The following is a 20,172-nucleotide window of genomic DNA, read 5'->3' on the forward strand; positions in this document are numbered from 1 at the left end:
GTCTTTTAATATTATTGTGGGAATTTTATTTTTTAGATAATGTAATTTTTAATAATTTTTTCAATGTTATATCAAGAATTCTTTTTAAAAAAAATCATTATTATTGTCTCTATTTCGAAAATGTGGATATTCTTTTTAATACTATTTTTTTCAATATTCGAATTTATATTTTCTTTTTGAAAATGCAGTGCATGCTTGTTAGTAAAAAAAATCATATTAATAATATATGAGAAAATCTAATGGTTAATCATTTTGGGTGGTTAAAAATAATATTATTTTATTTTATTTTATTTTAAAATGCCAAAGAAATGTAAATGTCTTTATTATCATATTTTTTTATTTTAAAATTTGAATTTTTATAATTTCATATATACTCTTAAAATTATTTCAATGTCAAGTTAAAATAGATATTAAAAATATTAAATTCATGATATAAAATTTTAATTTATTTTTTTGGGTGAAATATTAATTTTTATTTTTAAGTTGGATTTTGGGTATGGTGTGTGATCTCTTTGCTTTGACTTTCCATAATCATAAATAAGAAGAAAATCCAATAAAATGAAAAGAAAGAAATAAATTGGATTGAGTTTCCTAGATATAAACTCTTGTTTTAAACGTTTAATTTAACTCTTAGTTCTCATTATGGACATACTCTTAAAAACAGATAAGAGTTTATTTTCTAAATGAAAATTAAAACTATAATTTGTTAATTTTAAAAAATCTAAATTACTAATTGAGTAAAATGAAAATTAAAACTATAATTTGTTAATTTTAAAAAATTTAAATTACTAATTGAGTTTTAACTCGATTGGTATAGTCTATGCCTGACCCTAAGGGTCATCTGGAGTTGCAGTCATCTAAGACTCAAGACTAGAGTCTAAAATATTATTTTTCGATTTTTAAAGGGCCCAAAAAAATTTAGCTTTTAAGGGTTCAAATTTTTTGTTACCAACTTTTAGGGGACCTAAAAAAATTTTCTCCAACTTTTGAGGAACTTAAAAGCCCATTTTATTATTTTGTCTAAGGCCTAAAAATATCAAGAACGGGCTTGGTATAGTCATTGTTACCAATACAGCAAGACGTGGGTTTGAGTGTGTAAAATATATTATCCTTCCATTTTTTGGTTAGGGAATAACTATAAATAATTCTAAACATTATGTAAAAAAACATACAATCAGAATCTATAATAATTTTTTTTAAAAAAATTTAAACTAATCTAAAAATGTCGCCAAACATTAATATATTTCGTTATTGCAGGTTATTGCCTTTGCCTTTTCTTTTACTTTAATTCACGTGAAATTGAATGTTTTTGGTTGCCCTTCAAACAAATTATCTAATACCTTCGATTCTAAGTCAGATTTGAAAACTTATCATAAAAGCTTAGTATTAATAACTCACTTTTTAACTCAAACTCGAAAACTAGGACCTAAGGAGATGGAGAAAAAGTTATAAAATTTGACAGATAAAAATAAAAATTACATGTTAATAAAAATTATATTAAATTATTAATTTTTTAAGGTAAAAAACATTTTTTACCAATAAATGTTAGTACGTAGTCAAAAAATTTATTTGAGAGGATATATTTTTATGAGAGCTAAAATACAATTTCACGATATTATAATTAATTTATATCTTTATAATTTTTATAGAACTAAATCGAAATTTTACATTTTAAGGGGCTTTGCGCCTAGCGTCACATTTTTGAACATTGAAAATAATATTATTAGGATAGGTAGCTTTGAACCTCGAATGGACAATAAAATAGACTTGAAGCGCACCAAAAATTAATAATTTTTGAGAGGGGTTAAGCAAATTTCCCATTTAATAGGATCCAAGGCTCATTTGAATAAAAAATATTTAAACCTAAAATAATTTAAACCACCTAAACAAATAATCGAAATAATTCAAATTGAAGGACCCGAACCCAAAATGACCTAATTCAAAATGATCCAATTTAAGTTGGTTTGATCCAAAACCAACTTGAGCCATCTAATTGGTTGTAATCTAGATTCAAATTTTGTATTATTATAGTATTTTTTGACACAATAACAAATTTAAACTTTTTAATGTTTATATTTTTATCAATTCTGCCTTTATTTATTTTAGCTAAATTTGATATTGTTATTTTGTTAACAAAAATGTTAAATAAAATGTTAAAATTTTGTATATTTTATATTATTATTTTTTTTATAATTTTTAAGTTATTTGTACTGTACATGTTTTCACACATAAGAAAAAGATTTGACTGTTTTTAAAAAGTCAAAAGATTAAATCACAATGCAGACACTGATTGCATAAAAAGAAAAGTTAAAAAGTTATGGATAGAAACTTAACCAAATAAAAGCTGTTTTACAACATTTTAAGCAACCAAACTAAAACTCCCATAATTCCCATTTATAACAAATAAGCATCTCTGGCTGCAAATCATATCAAATTTGGCAATCACAAAATAAACATTTAACCAAATTATTTGTAAACTATTTTAAGAGTTTCCAGTTTTGTCTGAAGAACTTGCAGTTTCATCTTTCCAGGACGCTTGCCATTGTTTATCGTAGTAAGTAACTTCATCAGCAAGCTTCCTCAGGTTATCAAAATCTCGGGTTTTCCTCAATAAAACGATACCAATCACTGTCATAAACAATGCTGTTTTGCAAATGAAGTTGCCTGTTTGGCCGATTAAATCCATCCCCGTTAAACCGTCCACGACATATGCGGAGAAGAACCCTATCATCGCAGCTCGACCTGCAATGATATCAGTGGAAGAAGATGAAGAGGGATGATTATATAACTTCGAAAAAAGTAACAAAAATAGGTGAAAGTACAATAAAGGTAATTGTACTAGGAGATCGATTGCATTTTGTCCCTTCTACTCAAAAAAATGGATAAATTAATCTTAATAAGTTAAATCAAAAAGAAAATTAGTTTTTCTGTTAAAAATTCTATCCAGATGTTTTCTGTTAAAAGTTGGTCCCATGTTAACGTAAGGTACATGTGGTATCCTACATATATCTGTCTGATTATTTCGTCAGTCAAGCTATCTAATCTAATGTAAAAGGATTAATTTGTCCATTTTTAAAAAATAGGTAAAATGCAATCTAACTCAAAGTACAAGCCTCCAAGATACTTTTATCAACAAAAATACCATTGAGCAATTCAGCCTCTGGAAGATAAGTTCTCATGAACCATGCCCACCAGGGTACGATTGAGCTTCTAAACTGGACTGGTTCTTGGTTTGAACAAGTTTCTGTGTACATCTCCAAGTATTTTCTCCTCTTTGCTTCTATAAAAACCAGCAAAAAGCTTGCATTAATGGAGTCTCGTAAACATATCAAAATCAGTAACAAATATTAATGGAAAAGCTTACCTGCAACAATCACACTATCCCAATCCATCCTACCATTTCTAACAAACATATTCAAATCCCATGTCCCATTCTTCCACCGTTCGTCACTGAACTTCCGAGCAGAGGATTCAATCTCTAACTTGTTCGCCGACTTATCTTCAAGACCCTCTGAGTTATTAATTTGTGGAGATGGTTGATCTTTTTCGTCGATTTTAAAGCCTTTCTGACCTTCAACATCAATGGTGACAGCATCGATAGCTTGCTTTGTCCCTAGAGAATAAGCTGGTTTGGTTTGTGCATGTTGCTTCTTGGCAACATGATGTGAACTGCACGCTTTTTGTAAGGAAGCAGATATGGCAATGGAAGCCATTGTTGTTCTAAGATAATGTTTTTCCCCACTTTGCTTCTTTGATGTTCTCAGAAGCTCTTGTGGGGGGAAAAAGTAGACAACCTGCCCATACTTTCACAAAAAAGCAATATCATCTTTCCATAATTTTCTGTCAGAAGAGTTATGGGAATGTTTTTGTTTTATTTTACCTTTTTTCTTTTTTTTTCTTTTTTTTTTGTCTATTTTTGCTCTAATAGGGTAATGACTTTATCCAGTCAAAATATAATATGTATAAGCGAAATTATATTTGATTTAGTAATAGTTGAAATGATCTTCAAAGCTTTCAATGGCATGATAAGAAGCAATGCATTTAAACAATAATAGTAGCTTTTAAAAGGCATGATAAAGGGCACTAAAAATTCAATCTAGCATCATGGTTTATACTTTGTGGTAACCACTACAAAATAAATCGAAAAGGATTTAAATGCCGATGGCTACCCCAATACTAAATCAGTCTTTTACGGTGGTATAGCGATGATCTCTAACAATAATGCCATAATAATAAGATGATTCCACCGTTTCCTATGTGTTACTGTTCATCCGCAAATGGCTCCCCGAGTAATGGTCAATGAACCTGCACAATGGTTCTATGTTATTACAGATCTGATGTGATAATACCAACAGCAGCAAAAGCAGGGATATAACAAATAGCCTTCTGCATTTCACTTGAACATTGATCAGTGTCAATATATCGCAGAAATCAAGCATACATAGTGACAAGCCCTTGGTGTAATGTAAAAGTTCAGGTAAAAGTACCATGAAGACCTCTGTACTAGGAGTCAAATTATATTTTGCTCCCTTTACTAAAAAAATAAGTAAATTACTCCATTTACATTAGATCAAAGTGCAAACTGATCCTTTTTTTTTAAAAAATTTATCCATTTCTATTGTTAAAAATTGGAGTGGCTAACGAAATAACTAAACAATTACGTGTAGTGTATACTTCGTGCTGATGTACATGGGGCAATTTTTAATAGTAGAAATAGATGAAATTTTTTATAGAATGACCCATTTGCTCTTTAATCTTACATACAGGGACTAATTTGCCCATTTTTTGAGTAGAGGAGGCAAAATGCAATCTCACTCCTAGTACAAGGGCCTTCATGGTACTTTTACCAAAAGTTCATAATAGCTAATGTGAATGTTAAAAGTCACTAAAACATAATTTATATATTAATCAGTATAGTAGGGCTTTGACTTTATGAAATATAAGAACATAAGACTGTTACCTCATGAAATATACATCCTGTTACTTTCAACATAGATGGTTAGTCAATTTAAGCTTCTTTCCTGTGATAATCAAAGTGATATTCATCAGAATCAGGGTCTTTAAGGTCCTATATATATAATATGCATTTATTCATTAAAAGTTCTCAAATGAAAATAAGTTAAGAATTTTGGAGGTACAAACTTACATGCTTCCTTTTTCTTCGATCGATTCCAGTATTCCTCATATCATTTTTTGCAAGAGCAGATCCAGAGGGAAGACCATAAGGCATTGGAGAATGAGTTGAAGCAGGAGCTGGAGGAGCAGTAGTCATAGCAATATTGCTAGCAGGCAAAGACTGCTGAGGTGGAGCACTAGCAGGAGGCGGGGGTGCAGGTGTAGGAACTTCTTCGGGAGGAGGCTTAGGCAAAATGAATTTCAACCGATTGTTTCGGTAGTTCTTCCAGAAGAAAAATTGCTGTCTGTGTGCCACTTCCTATAAAATTTTGGTGCAAAAATGAAAAGACATCCCAAAAGTAGTACATATTAAATTTTTATTGTGCATATGGTTTACTAGACAATATCCAGTTAAATCAAATTATACTGTTGTGTTATACCAGAAAATATCCAGTAAAAAAACCTCTACAGTCTTTCTCAATTTTGAAATTGAGAAAACTGGTCCCTCTCAAAAAAATTGTAGCAATTTAATCTCTCAATTTCAAAAGTGAGCAATTAAGGACAATTAATCACAACATTAATGTCTTTGGTCAATTGTACATTGATTGGTATAACAACAAATATAGCTCTTGACATGTTTTGTCAATTTGGTCTAGATTTTAAAAAATTCAATAAATTTAACCTCAACATTTACATAAATATTACAAGCTAAATTTGTTAAATCATTACCAAATTAACAGAATGTGTAAACTTTAAATGCTAAATTTGTTATTATAGCAATCAAAATTATGTACAATTGGAAGAAAAAATTAACGCCGTGATTAATTGTCCTTAATTGATCATCTTCGAATTGACAGGGATTAAATTGCTCTAGTTTCTTTTAAAGGGACCAATTTGCTCAATTTTGAAATTGAATTTCGAAATTGAGAGAGAGACTAGAGAGGTCTTTTTACTAAAATATCCCTCTTAACATCTACAACTTGTTTGATGCAAAGCATATAACGAAAAATAACTTTAGAGCCTTATAAAAACAACTGCATTACTTTATGATTATCACTGTCAGCATCAGGTCAATAATAATCTTTTTTCTTTTTTTGCATGAGCTCATGGTCTTAACTAGGGGACCCCTAAGACCTTTAATACAAACATACAAACATGAATTTCAATGTGATAACAATTATTAGGCTAACAGCATGAGCAAGAAGCATTAGAGCTTAACCTTGTTGGCAGGATGTGCCATTGCATTTCGGAAATTTGCATTTTGAAGAAGTTCAAGGAAATATAGACAATGAGGATACCTGCAATCATCTTTTTTCTTAAGTTCATGTGTCACATAAAAAACCCCAAAAGAGGAAGCTATAAATTATGGAGCTATTACTCATCATTTATCATGTAGTAAAACGTATTTTAGTTTAAAGGAATTCAAGCCTAAAGTATCACGAGGAGAGCTTTCAAGTTGCTGACATGATAAATTTTATGTACTCCGGTCGTTGCCAGTATTGAAGATATTTCAAGTATCCAATGAATGCCTCATCTTCAAAATAGCGGTTTTGAGCCAAATCTACATCACAAATTTAATGAGCAATTATCAATGAAGAATGCATCCATTTTCTGAAATGAACAAATGAATACAAAACAAGTAAAAAAGAATGAAGCATAGACAAAAATACATCTAATGAATAAGATTAATTAAATTTTGACACAATGAACAGCCAAATCTACCCAATGTGTCGGCGTGTTTGAGTATTAATTCAGGTTGCATTTGACCTGACAATTGGTGGGTTGGCTTGGTTTTGAGTTGAGTCAATCTGGATCAAGTCCATTCTGATTTTAAAATTTTAGAGTCATTTTGTGTGAGTTCAATTTTGGGTTCAAGCTGAAAGAAGTTAAAAAAGAATGAAGCATAGACAAGTCAACAACACAATTAATGAATAAGATTAACTAAATTTTGACACAATGAACAGCCAAATCTATCCAATGTGGGAATGAGGTCAAGCATTAGTTCAGGTTGCATTCGACCTATCAATCGGGTGAGCTGGGTCAAATTGTTTTGGGTGCGGGATGATCAGGTCAGGAGTTCGAATCATAATTGATATGTCTAGGGTTCTTTTTCTATATATATATAAAGTTGATAAAAATTCTTCTCCTTTGATGAATTTAACAACACAAACAGCAAAAGAACTCCGTTTTGACAAATTTCGCAGGTTAACCCTAATTTACAAGGAATTGGGCACTTACAGTGGATATAAGTAGGGTTGGCAAGGCACTGCACGAACTCCAATTCGAGTAAGAATCGTTGCCGCCCATCGTCTGGATCCTTGTACACGTTTTTGGGCCTAAAAAATCATCCATTTATTCCAAAAAAGAAGAAGCAGGTAATGTTACATATTCCTCTCACAAATTCTGTTAAACGAGACGAGGAAATGAAAGCAAAAGAGATATAAGCTTACGAGGAAGGAGTATCGGAAGTGTTATCACTTTCTTTAGTGGAAGCCATTGATACAACAACCTTCACTCAAATATGAAAAACGGAGAAAAGGCGGTGATTCAATTTTAGCTACGGTTGATCAGTCGATCAGTGCCATATAGTGAAGTTCAATGAATCTCTCAATGATTTCAAAACCCCAACCCTAGATATAACAAAACAATGAAATCTTAGAAATTCAACAGTTTCAATACAAACAAAATGGCTTAAAAACTGGATTCGGAGGGAATCGGAGATTGGAGCGAAGCAAAGGGAGGAACAATGGTTCCCTTTTAAGGAATTTGTCAAGTAAAGTCTGATCGGTCCAAGCCCATTACGTATTAACAAATTATATTATTTTTTAGGCTAAACTTTATCAACAGTCCCTAATTTTGTTTAAAATTACATTTTGGTCATTTAACTAAACTTTCGAAATTATGTAGTAAGTAATAACGGTATCAGATTATTACATTTTAATCACTGGTTCATTAACTTATGTTACTACGATAGTGTGACACGTTAATCGAAAGGATTACTAACTAATTTGATCCTTGAATTATTGTTAAAATATCATTTGAATACATTAATAATTTGTTTTAATAATAATTCTAAAAGTATCAAAAAATTCTAATAAAAAACTTAAATTCATATTTTTAAAATAATTATAAAAATATTTAGTTATAATTTCAAAAATTATAATTTTAAGATTATTAATAATTTATGATAATTTTAGATTTTTCTAATTTTTTAAAATTATTGATAAGAAAAATGCTAAATGTATTAAAATAATATTTCAATAAATTTTATGGGACAAACTAGTTATTAACCCTTTGAGTTAATGTATAGTAATCTTAATATCATTAATGATTATTACGAAATTTTAAATAAAGTTTAAATATTGTCGGTGGAATTTACCCTTTTTATCTGTTTTAAGAACTATTATTGCTGTAACAGTGTCAACAAAATTAATAGAAATTATATTATTATTATCTAGTTAATACAGTTGCTCTTGTAACAATCATAACGTGAGTTGAGTAGTTTAAGATTTGCATAAAAAATTATTTTTTAAATGAAATAATTATTATTATTTAAATCAATTTAGTTAAAGTGTTTCACTTAATTCAATTACTGGTGAGTTTGGATAGGCGGGGTATCGTACGTTTAGATTATTTTTTGTCTCATATTATAGTATTGTTATAATATCTAATTTCACCATCACGGTTGTTTTTACACTCCACTCCAAACCAACCTTAAATTATCCTCTCAAGTTTGAAATAATACTAACGCTTTAAAAAGAAAGTTCGAACAAAAATATTGATACAAAGATAAAATTAGCTCTTAAAATTTATATTTTTTTGTCAATTTAGTCTTTATTATTATTTTAACTAAAATTTGCCCTCAACGTTATAAAATTGGTTGAATTTGACATTCAACTTTTTAAAAAGAGTCGGATTGTTTTTTTATTAGAAATACTAACTAAAAAAATTAAATTTCTAAACATGAAAACCTATATGGTAATTCACAAGTAACTCATGTTTTTTTTTTTAAAATATCAACTTTCTATATATTGATTAAAATTCTTTTTTTTTTAATTTTTGAATATTTTATGAAATTTAAGTTATTTGACATAGAATATAAGATATAGTGTTACGTCAACATAAATTACATGTGAACTGTTATACAGATTGCTAACCAACATCATTATGCCAAATTCTTTTTCAACGATTAATGGATAAATTTAGTTAAAAATAATAATAATGACTAAATTGATAAAAAAAAATATAAACATCAAAAGCTAAATTCATCATTATGCCAAAATATTATCTAAAAAATAAACTTTCAAAAAAACTAAATCCAACTCAAGTCTGCCAGACTCATTTTTTTTAAAATTTTTTATACTATATATTTATATCATATAAGAATTAAACATATAATAATATAAAAATAAAAATATTAAAAATATTTACTCTTAAATTTAATAAAAACATATTAAATTATAAAAATTTAAATTAAAAAACATATATCTTTTTCCAAAACTAAAAAAAAAAAAAAAACTTGAATTAGCCAATGGCAAAAAGATTGAGGAGCTAAGACAAATTTTGAGGCACATATTTAGAGCCCCAAAAGCGTTTTATCCCTTAAAAGCCCTCAACTTGCAGTAATTCATCTGGAAACTATAGCAACAAGCAACTGCAAACTGCTAACCTTTCCCTGCATTTATAATATCTATGCGAAAGTCGTGTTACTTTAGCAAACAAGAATCTCCAACATAAACTCATCAACACCCAGAAAATTAAAAAATTTCGAAATATTTCACTACAACATTTGCATATTTGCCTCATTTCTCCCTGTTGAATCAAATCATATGCAAGGTCAAATGAACGGCTCCCTCCATGTTGCATATTTGCCCTTCGGTAAGTAAATCGCAGTTCGACTTTCTCCCTCCGTGTTACATAACAACGCTACGACCATTATAAACTAGAAGTAATGCTCTTCTCAAATTTTGCAACATCCAACAACGTGAGATCCATCCTAATATGGCCTGTATCTGGTTGGCCGCCTGAACCTTGGAACCCTCCTGAAAATGAGGTTAACAAAGTTGATATATTCAATAACAAGGTTATCAAGAGGAAAAAATCGCATTCAATTCTTTCAAGTCTCAACAGATTACTGTTGAGCAGAGTAACTTTTTTCAGGAAAAATCTTCGAAGTGTCATCCGTCCAACAGCCAAGCTCAAGTGGTACCACACTTGAAAGTATGCGGCTTATATCCCTCACTTAGGTTGGTTCGAATCCTCCCACAGATAGGTGACTGATATAATTATTGTTACTCATTATATTGATACCTCTCCTCTGAGCTTTGCAGGTCGTATCTCCACCAACCGAGGTGTTTCCCTCCATGAACCCTACAGTGCTCTTAGCAGAAGAGGGAGACAAAACCCCAACACAGGAAAAATATCTTACCATCACTGGGGGTTTGGCCGGCTTCCCGGAAGATGACATTTCGAAGATTTATCCCGAAGGAATCAGCCCCTTCAACAATTACGAAGATCAGATAGAAGATTCTAAATGCTAGACACCAACCAAATCAAATTACTGTCAGGAAGGTGGTTTGGAACCCCTATAGCAAAAAAGCTTAAAGCTTAAACATTAGAGGCATAGAAAATGCAGGATAGCAGAGATCATAATAGGCATAATTTCTGAGCAACGGGAGATTGTTTCACTTCCATGCATCTCATCCGGAAAAAACAGAGGGTTATAGAAAAACCAACAACACTAGCTAAAAAAGATATGCAGAGTTACTGAACATATCAAGTTATCTTTTTTCTTATGCGACAACCAAACAAGAAACATATTTCCACGCTTACCCATAGCTATAAGGAGGATAGAAAACAGGACTAGGCATAAAAGGTCTTCGGGAGCGGAAATATGGGTTGGGTCGCCTTCCTCGATATTGTTTCATTCCAGGAACATTTGTCCTCTTCGCAGAGACCTGTGAGCAAACCAAACACACTTTTATCAACATGCAGTTTAGTTAATGAAGTAATAATCCAAATCAAGTTATAAACCTTCAACTGACGACCATGCAATTCTGTTTCATTTAACAACAGAGCATTTTGAACAGCGTCAATTTCAACAAATTCAACGTAGGCGAATCCTTTAGGTTGACCAAACTTGTCGGTCAAAATTGTCACTCTGTTAACTGTTCCACAGGATTGGAAATGCTGCTGAACTTCCTCGGGTGTACATGAGTAGTCTACCTGTTGTTAAAACGATATATAGAAAGAAACAAAGGGTTAGCGCACATTGAGTTACACTTCGTTACATCGGAATCATTTATTAATTGTACACCTCAACAATCCAGAAGTTGCCCAAAAAAAGCCAAACAACATAAAACAGCATATGAAAAGCAGCATCAGTATTCCTCAAAATAAGTTCATATCGGTCAAATTTGTTTAAATCACATTGACTTGTTATAGGTAAAATACCATGGAGGTCCATGTACTAGGAGTCAGATTACGTTTTGACCCCTTTACTAAAAAAAAGGGCAAATTAATCATTGTCTATTAGATCAAAGAGCAAACTGGTCCATTTTGTTAAAAATTCCATCCATTTCTACTATTAAAAACTAGCGTGGCTAACAAAATAACTAGACATTTATATGTGACATGTCAAGTGTACCTCATGCTGACATTCAGGGTCCAGTTTTAACAGTAAAAAAGGATGGAATTTTTAACAGAAGGACCAGTTTGCTCTTTGATTTAACGTACAATGACTAATATGCCCCTTTTTTTAGTAGAGGGGATAAAATGCAAATCGACTCTTAGTACAAAGGCCTCTATGGTACGTTTATCACTTGTCATATTATCCATGGATATGCACATAACAACTATGTTACTTGAACTTGGGTGTGAGTATCGGATAAAGGTATGTGTCCAACACAGATACAATCAGATTTTTCTAGTTTTCCATGTGTTTAGAGGATCCATGAAGGTCACATCCCCATATTCATCTGTTGGACACGAATGATGGAGATGGGTTCTTCAAAAGAAGTAAAGAGTTAAAGCAATATAGCATAACAAAGCATTTCAAGCATACAATATGCTCAAGCATAAAACCAAATTAGGTTGAAGGGATCAAACTGGTAAAACTCATCCTACATCCTTATTAGTCACACTTAAAGCAGACTCATAATTTCAGCTTTGCTTATAAGTAAATCTCATCATCATTCATCAAGACATTAATTAGATAGCAGATAAGGTAATCGTCACGATTTAGCCAAATAAACAAATAAAGAAGATTCAGAATTTAAAAAGACATTGGAAAGGGTTGATAAACCTCACATTACCAACATATATCGAGCGCGAATCGACTTCCTCCTTTTCAGCTTGAGTTGCAGAAGTACCTGAGGAATCTTCATATGTATCCAAGAAAATGAAAGTAAAACCAAATCAGTTTATTAGAAATAACAGTTCATTAGACATAACAATTCACACACACAATATTCCATAATCCAAAAATAAACATTCAAATCTATAACAGAGAAGCTCAATTTTATTTTCAAACTTAACAAGTTAATTTTTTCATCAATTTGTGTCGAAGTTGTTAAAAAAAAAACCAAAAATTCAGATAAAAAAACCTTGGACAGCGCCCATTTCCTTCTCGACTTTAGCTTGCATTTCACGTAAAGCTCCGGCCTCATCCTCGATCTCTTTAAGTCTCTTTTTCATGTCCTCCAAATCCTAAAATTATTATTATTTTAATAAAAAGCGCTTTTGATTAGACAAAAAGCTCAGCTAAAGCTAAAATTTATAAAAAAAGAAAATCAAGAAACAAGGGACTGACCTTGGAGTTGGAATTAGGATCTTGCTCAAGATCATGTTCGTTGCCTTCGTAATCTTCAGCTCCACCAGACATGTCAGCGTCCATCTCTCCTTCCTCATCAGGAATCTCCCCTCCGTACACCTCGTGCTCTTGCTCTTCATGTTGCTCCATTCTCTCCCTCTTTTGGATGTTGACAGTGAAAGTTTGTCAAATTAGGGTTTTGAATTTAGGTTTTTTGTTTTTTCAATGGAATTAAAAGAAATTAAAGAAAACAACGGTGAACCTGAGATTCTGCGCCGGCGTGTGCCTTCGATTAATTTTCGATACGAAGATCGACGGATGATAATGGCGAAAGAAGGTAAATTTAGTAGTTTTCAGTAATCATTGAGGGTAGGTTTGGGCTTTCACTTTCATGAGGCCCAATCCTAGAGTCCATTGTCTCCGACCTCTTCTTATAGTTTATCAATTTTTAGCTTTTGTTAGATAAAGACATGATATGCATATTACTTATACGGAAATTATACGGGTAAACTAACACCCGTACTAAAATAAATTTGTTTTTCTCTTATTAATTTATAAAAAATTATAAAATAGTCATTTAATTATTTAATTATTTTTATTATAAGTTATTAAATTATTAAAAAGAAGATAAAAGACAATATATAAAATTAGCATAATAGTAACTTTAATCATAAACATTTATATATTTTTATCAATTTAGTCTTGAATCTAAAAAAAATTAACTTTCAACATTTACATATTGTGTAATTTAATATTTTTTTTTACATTTTTTTCTTTGTGATATTAAGGGTTTTTGAATTTTTTGATGTTTCCATTTTTTATATATTTTCAATCAAAATTAGCTGATAATTTTTTTTTTGGCTTTTCCGGTGAAAGGGTGAAAAAAAAGCAAAACTCCAAAAAAACCATATTACACAATGCGTAAATGTCAAGGTTAAATTTTTTAGAACCAAGACTAAATTGACACAATGTATAAATGTTGAGAATTAAAATTGCTATTATGCATATTTTAAAAACTGACACATCATATTCTCATTAGCAATTTAATGACAAGTGACCAAAAAATACAAAATCGAATAGTTGGGTGACCATTTTGTAACTTTTCATAATTGAGTGACAAAAAAGAAACTTATTAATAATTGGGCGACTATGGATGACCTAATTATACATTCAAGTCTGACCCTCATTATATCACCTAGAATTGATAAGGATGGCAAAAAGATCCAAATTCGATGGATTCTAACACGACTCGATTTGTAAGGGTCAAATTATTTTTTTGAAAAATCGGATTTGAGGTGGGGGTCAAAGCAAGTAAAATTAGAAAAATAGTTCAATCGGGTTTGAGGTAAATCCATGTTGCCAAGATATATACAAAAATGCCTTTGATATATATATTGCTTTCAATATACATATTTATTAAGTTTTAAGTCTAAACTCAAAAAAAAAACTCACGTCAAGATAAATAAAAATAAAACAATTAAAAAATATATAATCTTATCTGCTTCAAAATAGAAAAAAAATTGAATTAAAATTTGGGTTGAGTTGGTCGGAGTTGTCTCTTATTAAATTTTGGTTTTATGGCAAAATTTTTTCTTAAGAGTTGGTGTCGGGTCGAGGCGGGCAAAAATCTGCCTCACCTCGCTGCCATCCCTAAGTATACACCTAATGCTTTAAGGTAGAATTTGATGAAACTTGGTCTTTTTAGAAACCTAATCTCATCCTTGCTAAGTGCCATGTCACATTAAGTGGACCTATGTAATCCCAAAATATAGTGTTTCTAAGTATCTCACATCGACTCCAATAGTGTTCTTAGTTGATAACTTGTCACTTTACCATCTGTATCTATGAGGTAAAGTGCTTGATAACTACGACCTGCAACAAGTTAACCTGTAACACCCCACACTCGATCCGAATGTGTGATGTCATATTATGTTGCAAAAGCATTTTAGACTATCTTATTACATAACCACAAATTTTAATTCATAATTATAAGTCAATTCAATTTAAACATTTATCATACTCACATGTATGCATTCATCATTTTTAGAATTCAATTAATCATATTACGGGGTTATGAAGTGTCAAATTTAAAGTTAGGACTCCAATCCAACTCAATTGTCAAATTTCAATATAGTGTTTTGAGACAGGGTCTAATTTTTTTTTGAAAATTTTAATTTTGATGTTAATATGTCTTGAGACACTAAAATTTGTGTCTCGAGGCAATGCCTTTTATGCCTCGAGATCGGGTATTGATACCAACCTCACATGTTTTCTTATTTTAGCTTCAATGAGTTCTTGTCTCAAGGCAAAGGCCACTCTATCTCAGGACATAAATGAAGTTGTCTTGAGACTAGCTTAGTAAGTCTTGAGACATCAAGCTTTAGATTTAACAATAAGTTAAATTTTATTTAAACGATCTTTGAGATATGATCTTTTTGTCTTGAGGCTAAATGGCAATCTAACCTAAACCACGCGTTTTTAAACCATTCCTGTTTATACCTAAAACTTATCTTAACATTTCACCAATACTTAATCCTCAAATTGGCACATGGAGATACAACTTAACATCTTCCAATCATAGCAATCCATGCCTAGCTAAATACTTTGCATAGCAAACCTCATATTACCTAACACAATTATCTACTAATCACAAAATGAAATCCGACAAACACTTAATACACTGAAATATCAACCTAAAACTACAAACCAAAAATCAACCTAGGTACATGCCAAAAACCAAAAACAGAAATATACGTACAAGTAGACAACAAATTGATTTCTGAGTTGAGTTGTCGAGTGGAATGCTTTACAATTTATATTCTACGACAACTCTCGTCTGAGACTTGCACATGAAAACAAACATAACCATACACTGAATATTGAATACTTAATAGTGCTAATACAATTCAAATTCAATACAATAATATTGAGGTAAATCAAATATACAAAACAAACATCAAATTCTACTATATTACTCTCTTTTTTTCTTTTTTCTTTTTTCTTTTTTCTTTTTTCTTTTTCATCATGATAATCATTTAATTTCTCCACATTTTTTCATTCAATATTTATTCAACGTTTTAAAATTTCTTATAATTATGTATTCAATATCCAACAAGTCATTTATCATCACTTTTATTACTTATTAATTTCGGTCTCTGTTATCTGATAATATAATAGACATTAAAACAAATACTCGAATTTGTATAACGAATGATTCACGATTCTCTGAGAATTGAGATTGATTTATTTTGCTATCTTGGATTGCCCGACAATAATGATTTTTAGTATTTGTTTATTCTATCATCTCGGGTTGTTTGGGAATAATGGTTTTTAATATTTGTCCGTACTGTTTATTTTGTCATTTCGGATTACCCAACTATAATTGAACTGCATCTAACATCATTTAACGGGACATGATTGTTATTATTATCAATATAACTAATATCAACATGGTGTCAAGAACAAATACTTGTATCTATCAAGTATATACGTGTATATATATATTAAGCACCATCAATTAATTTCAAGTTTTTTATTGTTACCTCGGTATTTATTTCATATGCATCTATAGTGACTAGTTAATTTATAAATAAGTTATTGAAAATGAATTATAGAAGTATAAACCAAAAACGATTATTCGTCAACAACTTTAGCTTTTCCTTTTGTTTTAAGACAGTCCTATGTCTTCTTTAGCTATGAAATTAAATCCAAATACAAAAACTCATTAATTACACGATTCGAAAATAATGTATGATAATTTAAACATGAATGCATTTGTTACAATTTATTCTTTCAAAATTCCTAATGTCTAAAAAGCTCATATATCACGATTTACCTGGTCGAATTTAAAATAAAATTCATAAATTTAGTATAAGGAGCTCCTATAACCATTATTTATTAACAAACCCAAAATTTTTTATTTTTAAAAATTGAGTCCCTATTACATAATCTTAACTAATTTCTTAAACAAACTTTCAACTAGAATCAACACATTCCTTAATTTTTTAACTTAATCCTAACTCAATCTAAACTCATTATTCAAGAATCCATCTCTATCCAAGCCAAATTTCATTAACATCCCCAACTTAAATAAAACTCAATAATAATTAAAATCTAACACTTGTGGACTAGAATTTTTAGGTCTGCTGTCCTTGGCACGCTACTATTTGTCGCTCTGGCAAAGTGATTAGGGTTTTTTTTATTTGTTTTTTTTTTGGTTTAGTTCTGTGGAGGCGGAGCTTCTTGGCTGTGATCTTTTGTGCATTGTTGATAGAAGGCATAGTTTGCGATTGGACCTGCAAAGATGGAAACCGAATTGGCTCAATTTTCAATTAATGAATAAGAAGATGGAATTATTCAAATATAGCCAGATCTGAATAGAGAAGAAAGATGGGAGATTTTCCAACCTGTGGGTTGTTTTCTTACTGCTAGCGTCATTCACTTTCAGCAATGAGGAGTACTTTGGCTAATTTGTGGCACCCTGTTTGGGGCGTTCAGATCCGATATCTGAGAGAGAAAAGGTATTTGTTTCAATTTTTTCATATTATGGATCTAGAAAGGGTTATTAAGGGTTCTCCTTGGACCTTCAACAACCATTTGTTGCTTCTTTATAAATTGAATTGGGGAGAGGATCCACTACAAGTACCCTTAGTTATGACGCCATTTTGGGTTCAAATACATGATGTTCCCATTGGATTATTTTCTGAGAGTTTGGCTGTTCAACTAGGGAATTTTTTGGGGGGTTTTTTGGAATATGATGGCTTTAATTTGGGTAAGGAGAATAGGAATTTTATGAGGATCAGAGTCCAAATTGATGTAAGGCATCCTTTAAAAAGGAAGAAGCAAATTCTGTTTTCTGGAAGAAGGTCATATGTCAATTTCAAATATGAACGAATATCGTTATTTTGTTTTTTTTGTGGAAGATTAGACCATAGCGACTCCTTCTGTGAAGCAAAGATGACACTTGGTGTGGAAGTAGCTGAAATGGGTTGAAATTTGTCTCTACAAGTCCAGACTCGAAGAGCGTTAGTAATGAAGAGTATCTAGCTAAGAGAGGATGGAGAGGGGAAAATGAGAGATGATGGGGGTCGTATGGTAGGAGAAGGGAATGGGTTTTGGAGGAAGGAAGATAAAAGAAGTTATGTAAAACTTGTGGACCCAGTTCTTGGATTTAATTTTGCAACACCCCCACGCCCGAAACCGTCACCGGAGTCAAGCTTGAGGTGTTACTAAACTTATCTTACCTTTTAAACAACTCTAAACCACTTATTTTAATTTTTGGAATAAACTGTTTTTCTGCGTCATGGTTGCTTAAAAATTCATTTCTCGAGTTTCAAAACTCAAAATTAAGATCCGTAAATTTTTCCTGAAACTAGACTCATATATCTATCAACTAAATTTTTTCTAGAATTTTTTACTTGGCCAATTAGTACAGTTTATTAGTTAAAGTTCCCTTGTTTCAAAACTCGACTACACTGACCTCTTCTTACTACGAACCATTTTTCTTCCTGTACAAAATTCATATGACTAAGCCGTTTGTTTCTCCCAAAACTAGATTCAACAAGGATTCTGACCATATAAATTACACCTTCTAATTAGTTTTTTACTATTTATGGTGAATTTTCAAAGTTGAAATAAGAGATCTAGAAATCGCTCTGACCCTATTTCCCTAAAACTCAGATATCTCATAAAATATAATACCTTTACCTGTTTTTCTTATTCCATAAGAAAATATACATAATAAGCTTTCATTTCATATATTATTCATCTTCAAACTATGTTTATACAATTTTTAGTGATTTTTCAAAGTTACATCATTTCTGTTACTTGAATCTGTTTTTAGGTTACTTTCACATTTTTCATAATTTTCATATGATAATCATCATTCAATCATACATATTAATAAACATGTACATCATTGGCTATTTTATTAGCTAATCACTAGCAAGTATTTACATATCATTCATTGTTCATATTATGCCAAAAGTAGCTAAGTTTCTATACATGCCATACCCAAAACAAAATGTCTAGTTATACCGAGTTATTTCTTTGATAGTGTGATCGGCCTCCGACGTTTCCTTTGATCCCCGAGTGACTAGATAAGTACTATAAGAAGAAGAAAATAAAGAGACTAAGCACTAGGCTTAGTAAGCTTACAAGCAAATAAATCACAACATTCAACATAATGGATAATTATGCATAATATCATCTAACATCATAAAATTCTTTACTTCTCAATTTCTATCTTCTTCTTTATTCCCTTACCTTCTTTCTTACCTGACTTTTCCTTTTTCATAAGTATAATTTACTTTTCCTTTACTGTTAATTCACTGTAATTTAACTCGTATCCTGACCCGTTGAACCACTCGGAATACTAAGGACACTAGGGTCGTCCCTGTCTATCAATATCCTGCCAATGCCATATCTTTGACATGGACGTACATGAATTATTCCTGTCTCCAATGCCATATATAATAAGGACTTACATGGCTCAATCCTGTCTCCAAAGCCATATTTCTAATATGGACTTACATGACTCATTTCTGTTCTGTCCTGTCAACCCTAATATCCTAACATTCCTAAGGTTCAACCGGGGCTTTCTAACACTTTTCCTCTGTCACTTCACCTTAAATTCGCCTTTAAATATTTTCATAACATAAATATATAAATGCTAAAAATTGACAATAATAATGTAAAATAAAAGAATATTGCATTTATTTACTATAACTTACCTTGATACAAAATGTGACTAAACTTTACAATTTAGTCCTTTACTTTTTCTTTTCCCCGATCTACTCCCGAATTTTGTTCTTCTTGATCTATAATAGCAAATTTAACTTATTTAATATTCACATTTATTAAAACAGTCATTGACCCAAACTTTCACATATTTACACTTTTGCCCCAAGGCTCGTAAATTAAACTTCATCCTATTTTCTTATGTTTTATAACATGCTGATCATTTTTCCCTTTTATGGCAATATCAAAATCACACTCTAACATATACTTATGACTATTGGTATTTTTTCCCATTTTAAGCCCTTTTACTCGTTTTCACTTAAAACCGAGTAGCATAAGTTGTTTAAAATAATTTAAAACCTCATATTCTATCATAAAATACCAAAATACACAAATTTCAGCCATGGGTATTTTTCCAAATATGAACCCTAAGTTAAATTATTGCTAGAATAAGCTTAATTAAGTTACCGGGACTCAAAAAACGTAAAGATCATTAAAAATAGGGCTTG

The 20,172-nt window shown here is 30.9% G+C and overlaps 3 protein-coding genes across 4 annotated transcripts; all 3 read right to left on the reverse strand.

Moving 5' to 3' along the window:
* Positions 1-2,295: 2,295 nt before the first annotated feature.
* Positions 2,296-3,911, reverse strand: LOC107937986 (light-harvesting complex-like protein 3 isotype 1, chloroplastic). Its single transcript, XM_016871007.2, has 3 exons — positions 3,365-3,911; positions 3,143-3,280; positions 2,296-2,742 (listed from the first exon to the last, which is right to left on the reverse strand). The coding sequence occupies exons 1-3, from the start codon at positions 3,711-3,713 to the stop codon at positions 2,483-2,485; spliced, it is 747 nt and encodes a 248-aa protein (XP_016726496.1). The 5' UTR covers positions 3,714-3,911; the 3' UTR covers positions 2,296-2,482.
* A 107-nt stretch (positions 3,912-4,018) lies between these two features.
* On the reverse strand, positions 4,019-7,906 carry LOC107937987 (mediator of RNA polymerase II transcription subunit 31). Its single transcript, XM_016871008.2, has 7 exons — positions 7,566-7,906; positions 7,354-7,451; positions 6,580-6,676; positions 6,335-6,413; positions 5,147-5,434; positions 4,961-5,021; positions 4,019-4,305 (listed from the first exon to the last, which is right to left on the reverse strand). The coding sequence occupies exons 1-6, from the start codon at positions 7,610-7,612 to the stop codon at positions 5,004-5,006; spliced, it is 627 nt and encodes a 208-aa protein (XP_016726497.1). The 5' UTR covers positions 7,613-7,906; the 3' UTR covers positions 4,019-4,305; positions 4,961-5,003.
* A 1,864-nt stretch (positions 7,907-9,770) lies between these two features.
* On the reverse strand, positions 9,771-13,385 carry LOC107938036 (polyadenylate-binding protein 1). 2 transcript variants are annotated; one of them, XM_016871071.2, is made up of 7 exons: positions 13,188-13,385; positions 12,926-13,084; positions 12,720-12,822; positions 12,424-12,494; positions 11,149-11,340; positions 10,948-11,072; positions 9,771-10,157 (listed from the first exon to the last, which is right to left on the reverse strand). In XM_016871071.2, exons 2-7 carry the CDS (start codon positions 13,073-13,075, stop codon positions 10,112-10,114), a joined length of 687 nt encoding a protein of 228 aa, XP_016726560.1. In that variant the 5' UTR covers positions 13,076-13,084; positions 13,188-13,385; the 3' UTR covers positions 9,771-10,111. The 2 variants fall into 2 exon arrangements, with proteins under 2 accessions (XP_016726560.1, XP_040973265.1); XM_041117331.1 differs by having other exon boundaries at positions 12,429-12,494; positions 12,926-13,285.
* Between the last annotated feature and the right edge of the window lie 6,787 nt (positions 13,386-20,172).

The sequence above is a fragment of the Gossypium hirsutum genome, chromosome A07 (assembly GCF_007990345.1).
Source record: "Gossypium hirsutum isolate 1008001.06 chromosome A07, Gossypium_hirsutum_v2.1, whole genome shotgun sequence".
Taxonomy (NCBI): Eukaryota; Viridiplantae; Streptophyta; class Magnoliopsida; order Malvales; family Malvaceae; genus Gossypium; species Gossypium hirsutum.

Excerpts from the sequence above, each read along its gene's own strand:
- LOC107937986 (XM_016871007.2), bottom strand. The coding sequence starts at position 3,713 with ATGGCTTCCATTGCCATATCTGCTTCCTTACAAAAAGCGTGCAGTTCA. Across the intron at positions 3,281-3,364 it reads GGATAGTGTGATTGTTGCAG|AAGCAAAGAGGAGAAAATAC; the intron begins GTAAGCTTTTCC and ends TGGTTTTTATAG. Across the intron at positions 2,743-3,142 it reads AGAGGCTGAATTGCTCAATG|GTCGAGCTGCGATGATAGGG; the intron begins GTATTTTTGTTG and ends ATATCATTGCAG.
- LOC107938036 (XM_016871071.2), bottom strand. The coding sequence starts at position 13,075 with ATGGAGCAACATGAAGAGCAAGAGCACGAGGTGTACGGAGGGGAGATT. Across the intron at positions 12,823-12,925 it reads ATCCTAATTCCAACTCCAAG|GATTTGGAGGACATGAAAAA; the intron begins GTCAGTCCCTTG and ends TAATAATTTTAG. Across the intron at positions 11,341-12,423 it reads GCTCGATATATGTTGGTAAT|GTAGACTACTCATGTACACC; the intron begins GTGAGGTTTATC and ends TTTTAACAACAG.
- LOC107937987 (XM_016871008.2), bottom strand. The coding sequence starts at position 7,612 with ATGGCTTCCACTAAAGAAAGTGATAACACTTCCGATACTCCTTCCTC. Across the intron at positions 6,414-6,579 it reads GAGTACATAAAATTTATCAT|GTATCCTCATTGTCTATATT; the intron begins GTCAGCAACTTG and ends AGATGATTGCAG. Across the intron at positions 5,435-6,334 it reads TGGCACATCCTGCCAACAAG|GAAGTGGCACACAGACAGCA; the intron begins GTTAAGCTCTAA and ends AAAATTTTATAG.